The 9,724-nt window shown below is 43.1% G+C and overlaps 1 protein-coding gene across 1 annotated transcript in view; it reads left to right on the top strand.

Moving 5' to 3' along the window:
* The window catches only part of tdrd9 (tudor domain containing 9), a gene marked incomplete at its 5' end in the record, with an annotated part of 42,144 nt that extends 33,012 nt beyond the window's left edge, over window positions 1–9,132 (top strand). Inside the window, 12 exons of the mRNA XM_080513111.1 lie at window positions 2,261–2,372; window positions 2,468–2,680; window positions 2,857–2,946; window positions 3,055–3,306; window positions 3,726–3,890; window positions 4,460–4,530; window positions 4,607–4,716; window positions 4,849–4,945; window positions 7,766–7,904; window positions 8,598–8,716; window positions 8,800–8,872; window positions 8,974–9,132. Of these exons, the coding sequence (XP_080369237.1) occupies window positions 2,261–2,372; window positions 2,468–2,680; window positions 2,857–2,946; window positions 3,055–3,306; window positions 3,726–3,890; window positions 4,460–4,530; window positions 4,607–4,716; window positions 4,849–4,945; window positions 7,766–7,904; window positions 8,598–8,716; window positions 8,800–8,872; window positions 8,974–9,072 (1,540 nt within the window). The 3' untranslated portion in view covers window positions 9,073–9,132. The remainder of the gene's footprint in view (window positions 1–2,260; window positions 2,373–2,467; window positions 2,681–2,856; window positions 2,947–3,054; window positions 3,307–3,725; window positions 3,891–4,459; window positions 4,531–4,606; window positions 4,717–4,848; window positions 4,946–7,765; window positions 7,905–8,597; window positions 8,717–8,799; window positions 8,873–8,973) is intronic.
* Between the last annotated feature and the right edge of the window lie 592 nt (window positions 9,133–9,724).

Below are 9,724 nucleotides of genomic sequence, written 5' to 3' on the forward strand. Positions count from 1 at the left end.
ATTCATTTGTCCAATTTTCCTGGAATATACGGCATTCAAGATCCACCTTTCTTTTCTTAGCGGTCGCCATGATGCAGCGCTTGTCAAGCAAGTCAGTCACTGCCGCAAACTGTTGGCGCTCAATATGTCACGTAAAATCATATGACCCCTCTCTATCATATATTAGATATTAATTTTCTGTTACGGCCCCCATGGCATATTGTTGTTTATTTACGTGTACAGTCACAAAAAAAAAAAATTATAATAAAAAAAAATTTGAATGAATAAATATGAAAAATGCTTTGGGGGCCGGGTCAAATGGCCTCGCGGGCCATATACAGCCCGGAGTCCTGTGGTTCCCCGCCCCTGGTCTTAAACCCTGCTCACGTTTCTTATTAGTGGGTTCAGACCGACTAATGGGGAATGGAATGTTTTATCGTCATTTTTCAATCCTACCCTTCCTAAAGGTTTGCTGTAGTTTACACCTTGTTTGTCTGCTTTTCTGGACAAGAGCATAGACATAGTTTGGACTGATTTGCTGTAGTGTTGGACTGGAGTTTTGTATTTTCCACTGCATTAACACATAACTACAACAAGTCACAAATGCCACAAATTTCAATTTGTGACCGAGTATCACAAATTTGACTGTATTGTCAGGACTATGAAGCCGCAGTTCCACCATGCAGTACATGCCAGAGCGGGAGGGTATCGTAAGGCAAAGAACACATATTTATTCATTCACAGAAAATATGGTTAAAATGTAGGCGGATTTGTGAACGACTCAGGGACACGTCGAGCGAAGAACATGGAAGCAGCCGGCAGTGACTGGTTCTCTGTAACACAGCACAAACTTCAGCGTCCAGCTCCTGTTGAATCTTTTCCTATCCTGATTCTGAGAGGAGCGTCTCCACCTCGTTTAAAGAACACTATGTAGCGCACCGACATTTCAATAAACCCAGTTAACAAAACAAATTGAGTGCAAAGCGGAATTTGTAAACAATGGGAGGGTTTACGGATGATGAAATATGTAAATATAGCGGGCAAGTCGAGAGTGACGATGGGCTCAGCCCCGCGAGTCGAGACCGGGATTGAGGGTGCACGCAGCACCACAGTGCTCAAGCCGCTCAAGCCAGGCATAGGTATCAATCAGCTGATTAGCTTTGCAACCTCATGTTTGACATCCCCACGGGCCAAAGTGTTGCAGAGAAATGGCAGAAAGGTGTGACTATAGTGACAACTGGTCATGAGAAATCACACTTCACAGTGGTGCCACAATGTTGTGGAGATGGACCAAACTTGCCACCAATGGTCATTTTCACACAGAAAACCATGACTTAAAGGCTGAATAACTTGCCTTTCCATATTAAAAGTCTGTTCCTGGTCTAGTATTTTGTGAAATCAATTTCCAAATAAATGCGGCTTATAGTCTAATGCGACCCTTGTTTTTTTCTTCTTTGTGATGCATTTATTGACTGGTGTGGAGTATACTCAAGAGCGACTAATACGAAAATACGGAAAATGATGATCCAGAGGAGAGGCGTTACACTCCGCCACGAAATATTGTGACACGTTACCATGCGTTACATTTAATTGCATGAAATGGGGCTGAATCATTACGCATGGGCACCAATATTGTTCCGCCCAGTTGTGCACCATTGTGCTTTGCAATTTTCTGTCATGAACGCTGCAAATCGGGAGAATTTGGACTGCAAGAGGGGGTAGATTGCCGGCCGCACATCACTGTCCTCTGGGTCCTCTGACTCAGCCTCACTATGCAGAACAACAGGAGGAGGAAGACTGCAGGAGAATTCTGAGGAACTCTGTGGAGCATTCAGATGCGTTAAGTCAGATTACGGATGTTACAAAATGCGTCATGAATGATGGGAAATTGATATTCGTAACACATTGTACCTATGTGTAAACCCTGCTTTACAATTTTTTTAAAAGTTTGGACTGTGGTTAGACAGTGCTTTCTTTAAGTTTAGACTGGGCTTCCACTGATTTGCAATAGCTTGGGGCCTTTTAATCTGGTTTTAGGTGCAGTAAGCGCTTTGAACCTGCTGAAGTAGTAAAGATGTGCACACAAGCAAAATCCATTTATCATTTCACTTAAGCTGTGATGGCTCCTCAACTTGAAAATGTAGAATTGACTTTCAAAGATCACAGCTAGTTTTAATGTTTTATTAAGGATAGCTAGTGAACCATGGAAGCTTTTTCACAGTAAAATAACTGGTTTAGACAGGACACTTGAAGCACATTTCTTTGTGATGTTTCTGTACAGAGTTAATGTGGACTTCGAGCGTCAGTCTGTCAGCCCGGTGGGAATTGTGAGCGGGTCTCTTTGTCCCAACAAAATCCCGTCTAAGCGCTTCTTTGTGGTGAATGTCACAGAGGTCAGTCTTCCATATTAGACTTTGTCTGACACATTTACACTTTAAAGGAACAGCACAGAATGTATGCAAATATTTAAATTGTATCGTCTCTTCAGGTGATAGAGGTGGGACATTTCTGGGGTTACCAAGCCGATGACGCCAGCTTGAAAAAGCAGCGCCATCTGACAACACAGATTAATGGGTGTGTCCTGCGTCCCGTGGCCGTGTCGCTCTACCCCAACCTGCTGTGCCTGGCTCCCTACTCCGAAAATGAGCAGATTCTGTATAACCGTGCCAAGATCCTGCATGTGCGTGGCGACACAGTGGAGGTGGATATTGCTCACACTCGCACAGCAACAGCTCTTTAGTATTTTTTAAGAACGTTTTAGTACCGCAAATAAAGTTTGATTTGATTGCTGACCAAGAAACACAAGTTTCTTTGAGCTTTGATGGACTTTTTTAGAAATCATTTCTTCAGAAAAGCTTCCCCCCTATCCCCCTCCAGGTCTTCTTTTTGGATTTTGGAAACACGGTGGTGGTTTCCTGCGCCAGCCTCAGAGAGCTCCCCAATGACCTGCTGTCACACCCTTTCCAGGTAACAATCATTTTAGTGGTCAGTAGTGTGTACGCACCCCTGCCACTTCACTGTCCCTCCCCTGAGCCCGTTGTCAGACACTAGCGGAGGTGCTGCATGTGGTTTCAGGCTCAGGAGTTCCAGATTATGGGAATGTGTCCTTCCGTCCAGTCCATCATCCATGGGAACCCTTGGAGCAGCCAGGCCCGACACCGCTTCATCATCCTGGTGAAGGGCAAGTCGGTCCTCGTGTCTCTGTACTCCGTCCTCTTCGGGGTCATGCGCGTGGAGGTGTTCATCGACACAAAACACATCAATGTGGTGGACATACTGATTGAGGAGGGACATGCTGTGAAGACGGAGGAGAGCTTCGACTCCATGGTGAGAGAGACAGCAAAGAGCTGAAGTTGTCCCACATGACATGTGTTTAATTATTAAATGTACGGCCCCTGCTGAGTTCTTAGATAAATATTCAGAGGTACAAACTTCCCTTTTCTGTTAAAACTGAATTTCAGAGCTCAAACTTATACAGAAGCTTTTCAAACGCCACTGATTCTCTTTCTCTATAGTGAAAAGTCTTTACAACCAAGTAAGTTCTGTAGTCCTTGCAGTACTATTTAGCTTTTCCTTTTGAAGATTCCATGATTTCTCTGATGTTGTGAAAACAACACTTTGGTCTCTTTGAAGATGGAAGTTGAAGGCTCCAGCTTGTGTTGCAGTCTTTATGTTGAGTCACAGTGATGCACTACCTGGGTAAGTTGCTCTCGGTTTATATACCGGATCTTTCTGTGCTCCGGCAGAATAACCATGAGACTCTGATGACTCTCTACAAGGACTTGGAGGATGGTTCATATGTTCCTAACTCAGCCAGCAGCTCCGTGATGGACCGTATCGACGACGACAAGGAAGCCATTGACAGTCTGCTCGCCCAATTCTCAAAGAGCAGCAGCTTGTTCCGGACAAAGGTCACACACACCGGGAAAGAATTAAATGGATTATAGGATAATAAACAAATCATAATGCAAGCAGGGATTTATCCAATTACATTGTTGTACTGTCTGAATACCTGGGATTTAATATTGAAACTCAGATTTAAATTCGGTACTAGGGAACTAAAGTTTTGTTTTTCTGGCCTTTTTTATTTGAGGATTCCTGCACCCAGTAGCTTATCTACTAACACATTTTGAATGAGGCAGTTGTTTTATTTTAAAACATTTTTAGGTTGAATTAATTGCATATACTATTGATAAAGACTTAAGGGCCACTAAACTAGGCTATCTAAGATCAATGGAATATTTCCTGGGATAAAAATGTTTTTTGTAGTTTGTGAGAATAGAAATAGCTGACTCAACAGTTAACTTTTCATTGGTATTCTATTTAAGTGTCTTGTCGCGAGTCTGCCCAATAGATGGAGCTGTTTGTGCTGCTCCCTCCTTGTGTTGGTCTTTATTCAGAGGCCCGCCCATTCAGTGCAAGAACCATAACAATCGGTAAAAACTCATGTCTAACCACCGGCTTCTCTCCAACACTGCAGGTTCGTCTGCACGGACCATCCAGTCCTTACAAGACAACATTCTACAGCTTGAGCCACAAGACACATTACAAGTAAGCCGGACACTTATCAAGAGTACATTGAACTCTCGGGCGCCCTTTACCTATGCAGAGCTCTCTCCTCCTGCAGGAATGTGCTTGTAGAAAATGTCAGCATCAACTCGTTGGCCCTGAATGAAAACCCTCATTACAAACACCAGAGGATGCTGGTGGCTGGATGTGTGTCAGTCAGTGGTTCAGGTAGAAAATACACAAACATGGTCGAACCTCAGCAAAGGGTACTGACATAAATCAGGTCTTTAAGTTTCATGGCAGCAGTTTATATTGCAGAAATTAGGGTTTTTCAACTCATACTGTGTGCTTGTGTTTCAGGGTCAAGCATTATGCTGCGAGATACCACCATCATGCCGCATGTCCCCGGATTGCCTGCACTCGTTTGCATGCTCTTCACTCCCGTCATGGAGCTGCGGTAAGAGATAATGTACCGATTCACCATCAGGTTCCCCTTCAGAAATATGTGACCTGGATTCAACAGTGTTGAAACTCCAGCGTGACAAGATTGGAGCTTTGTGACTTGGTGTGTTGACCTGATGGAAGTATGGAAGTAGTGATCAGAAAACTGCTTGTAAAGGGATGGAGTACTCGTAAAAGATCCCTGATACAACTTGGCAAATATTACGTGACGTCATGCGTCAGCAACGTCCACTGCAGGCACACTGAGAGCACGAGAGATGTCCGCGGTTTGGAGATTCTTTAATATTATATATTATATATTAAGACTGTTGGAAGTGTGCATAGCGTCAACGCAAAGGCTGTTGGAGGTGGCTCACAGCAACGCATAGCCTTCACATATTGTTTGTGTAAGAAGTACAAATTCTGACTTATTACATCGGTATTCAGTATTGGCAAGTAGCTAAACGTCGTACTTGTACTCATCCTGTAAAAAAGTGCTGTCGGTGTGTCCCTAGTCAGCAGCAATAATCTGCAAAGAAGCAACGGTTCAACCGACTCATGGTTCAGTTTAACTTCCTTTTGTAGATTCTCTGCTTGAAATCTCAGTTTTCTTTAAGCTACTGCCTCGGTTTCACACAAATATTTATATTAATGTGAGGTTGAGGTCAAAATGATTTGTCCCCCCCTATTAAATTCAAGCTCCTCCAGATGTTTGATTTTATGGCATGGACCCTGGTCTCCTGTTCAGCCCACACGCTGGCTTGAAGGTGTTTCTTCTGTAGAAGTTGAGTTTTTGTTGACCTGCATCCTTACAGCACATTTCTGTGCAGGGCTTCAGTGACTGTCTTATTTGACACTATAATTACAATTCCTGACTTGGTTGAATTAACTAATGTTTTGCCACTTGTTCTAGGGTCTTTATACACGTCTCTCGCTAGTTTTCTTTCCACAGTCTTTCAAATCTTTGTCTCACTGCATCTATGTGAGGTAAAAAACCTGCAAGGATGAGAGAAGAAAGACAACCCCAGTATCGAGAGCAATAAAGAGTCAAAACAATAAGTCAGCTTGTACAAGGACAGAGAAATGAATTCACCTCAGGAGCTGAAGTTCACCGATCTGCCCCGATCTTCATTTCTCTGCCCCGTTTTATTCAAAGTTAGAGTAGGAGGTTACATTTTCATACACAGACAAAGCAGGTTAACACTGGCCTGTGTGTGTGTGTGTGTGTGTGTGTGTGTGTGTGTGTGTGTGTGTGTGTGTGTGTGTGTGTGTGTGTGTGTGTGTGTGTGTGTGTGTGTGTGTGTGTGTGTGTGTGTGTGTGTGTGTGTGTGTGTGTGTGTGTGTGTGTGTGTGTGTGTGTGTGTGTGTGTGTGTGTGGTTACACTTGTATGTGGTTCACACAGTTGAAGCAGGAGTCTCAGACCAGACGCCCAGAGACCTTGAAGAGTCTCAGAGTGGTACAGTTTCAATAATACAAAGACTCGTGCCCTTGCAGGTGTGGAACAGTGAACAGTGGTTAAAATAGACATGCATGAATCAATGATAACTTACAAAATGTTAATTCCCATTATATCAAGTACTAATAATAAACATAAAGTACAAATTCACCTAACAATCTACCCGACTTTTTTTGTACTATGTGGCTCTCTTTGAGTATCTTTATGAGACTTCTCACTCCACCTCTTGACACTTGGAAATGCTGTGATAACCTTGTGTATCCCTTTGTTTTGTAAATGGACTTCACTAGTGCCTATCACCTGCGTGAGCAGCCCCAAATCGCTCTACATCGTTCATCACATTCACCCATTCATACACACATTCACACACCATTGTATGCATCAACAATTGAAGCATGATGCTTTCTCAGGTGACACCTCAAAGCCTTCATGAGGTTCGTGTACTTTGTGTAAAGTGTAGGACAACCCTCAGATGACTGGTTGATTACAAGTTGTGAGCTTTACAAACTTAAAGCACGGGGTTGCACAACAGTGGTTTGTGCTTTGGCTCAATAGAAAGGTCAGTCCTTAAGGGGACTAATCATTTGGACCCTGGTAGTTTTTGTGAAATAATGTCATTTCTGTGTGCAAAATAAACAATTGTAAGAATCCAAAATGAAGCTCGGATGTTTCAGAAAGTTGTGTTAAAAATGCATTGATCTGTTTAACGGCACTAAGGAATTTTTTGTAAGAAGAAAAAATAAATCGAATTTCATAGGGGGGTAATCATTTTGACCACAATTGTACACTTTTATTAAATTGAGTGGATTTGAAATGAGATGACGACCAAATCAAATTATGGAGTAAGTAATATAGAGCTATCGTGAAGCTGGAATGTAAGATCTGAGAATTTGCGGTGTGTGTCAGGGCCTGCCAACCTTTCAGAGGAAAAGTCTCTGATTTGTTGCCTATTAATCCAAACTGCTTCTTCAGGATATCCCTTAAAAAATGTAATATTTAAAAAGATCTTAAGAGTTAATCATGTGACTTTTGTTCCATTATTTTAAAATGCTGGTGAAATAGCTTTCATGTTTGTTTATGGAATGTGATGTAATACTAAAAACAACTTATCTGTACTAACTGGTGTAAAAGCCCCGACTGACAAAGAGGGAAATGGATTTTCATCTACCTGTGATAAATATAATTGATTTACTGCTCACAGAGAGAGAGGGGAGACCTTCCTGCTAATAACACCCTGCTTCCTGAGCGCAGTGTTTGTGTGTTGTGTCTGGTCCTGTGTTTTCTTTTCTTCAAACTGAGGCTCCGCTTCAGCAGGTTGTCTTCGTCATATTTTCACAGCCTCAACGCTTCGGACTGATCAATATTTTCCCATATTGTAGCACCAATTACGAGAGGACAAAGTACACCGGCGCGCTCTGTGGCCTCGGCTGGAGGTGTGACACCCAGGAGGCACTTCTACCAGAGCGCGACATCGAGCTGACCTTTGATGTAAACATCGATGTGGAGGACATCACAGAGGTATATACATTTTAGGGACGTATAAAGAAATGGCAACTCCTTCTTTTTCTTTTACTGAGCCACAGTCCCTGAAACACAGATGTATTTATTAAAAAGCTGATGGTTTCTCCGTCATCTTGTTTTTTTCAAAAAGTATCTCATCAGCTCAAACAGTTGTTTTCACGCTTGATAGATCCAGTCTGGTTGAAAGGTTAGTTAACGCAGGACGGATCTTAAGAGTATTTCTGTTTGAGCTGCATGATGATCGTTTAACCTCGGTCATGATTTGACTTGTTGGTTTTGGTAGTTTTTCCAAGATTTGTGTTCATTTGTATGACTCGTTTTGAACATCGTCCATGTCAGTAGGGCTCCGATAGATTGGCCACAGACTGCATAGAAATATTTGTTGTCGTTCAGTCAGTGTTCTGCAACTGTAGTTTCCCATTATTTGCTCTCTGCATTGGCCTACACGGGAATGGCAGAATCTTCAAAATACTTCTCAGTATAACTGAGTCGGCTCGAGCGCTGCAATTGTAAACATTATTAAAAGCTTTGTAAAGGCAGAGCCGTTATCGGATTGTACAAGTGAACTGATGAAACTGCTGTGAAGGTGAAACTGCAGTGTAATTACACCAGCCAGTAATGAAGTTCTCAGGAATGATGAAATAGAGAAATGGTGAAATACAGACAGCTGCGCATGTTCCCTCCTTCCAGATAAACACCCTGCGGATGGCTATGAACAGCCTAGTGAGTGAAGGGCCCAGAGGTAGTCTTCATCTGCACCGCGACAACATCCGAGTCCTGCAGAACGACTGCCAGAACCACCTCCTCAGGTCACACACACACTCATCCTCATTGAAGACTGATCTTTCAAAGCAAGAGCGAAACAACCGTTCTCATGGGCTTCATTGTGCAGATTGTTCACCAAGTCTCCTCCCAGGGAAGCGGTTGCTCCGCTGTACTATGAGCACGTGGACCAGTGGAATCAGGTCTGGTGCACAGACATTTCTGGGCCTTTTCATCTGATCCTTAGCTTTGTTGAAGCACATTTAGGCTGTTGATGGTGTTGATGTGTGGCCTGAACCTGCAGGTGGATCCTTCTCTGAGGGTGGACGTCGCAGAGCCTGGAGACAGACGCAGCAAAGGAGCTCCCTTCCAGCTCCACGCCGTCACACTGCTCAACAGCTGAACAGACTCGACCATGAGCAGCTGCTTTGAAGTCACCCGTTTCTGTGCAGGGGAGTGTTTAGTTTGGTTCTTATTTGAATTGGAGGTTAAATTTCCAGCATATTAGGTTGCACAGAAGCTGCTTAATATTTTATTTAGTAGCAGTTTGGATAACAGGTTGTGGTTCATGGAAGTTTATTGTTTGGCCGAGTCGTTCATTAAAAATAGTGTGCAACAGATGAGGCTCGTCTGTCTTCATGGTCTCATTGTGACCCAGGAGTCAAGTGTGTGTGTGTGTGTGTGTGTGTGTGTGTGTGTGTGTGTGTGTGTGTGTGTGTGTGTGTGTGTGTGTGTGTGTGTGTGTGTGTGTGTGTGTGTGTGTGTGTGTGTGTGTGTGTGTGTGTGTGTGTGTGTGTGTGTGTGTGTGTGTGTGTCTATGTATATGTATATGTATATGCTTAGGTGTGTGTGTGTGTGTCTATATATATGCTTAGGTGTGTGTGTGTGTGTGTGTGTGTGTGTGTGTGTGTGTGTGTGTGTGTGTGTGTGTATATGTATATGTATATGTATATGTATATGCTTAGGTGTGTGTGTGTGTGTCTATATATATGCTTAGGTGTGTGTGTGTGTGTGTGTGTGTGTGTGTGTGTGTGTGTGTGTGTGTGTGTGTGTGT

This window comes from Blennius ocellaris, assembly GCF_963422515.1.
Source record: "Blennius ocellaris genome assembly, chromosome: 17".
NCBI lineage: Eukaryota > Metazoa > Chordata > Actinopteri > Blenniiformes > Blenniidae > Blennius > Blennius ocellaris.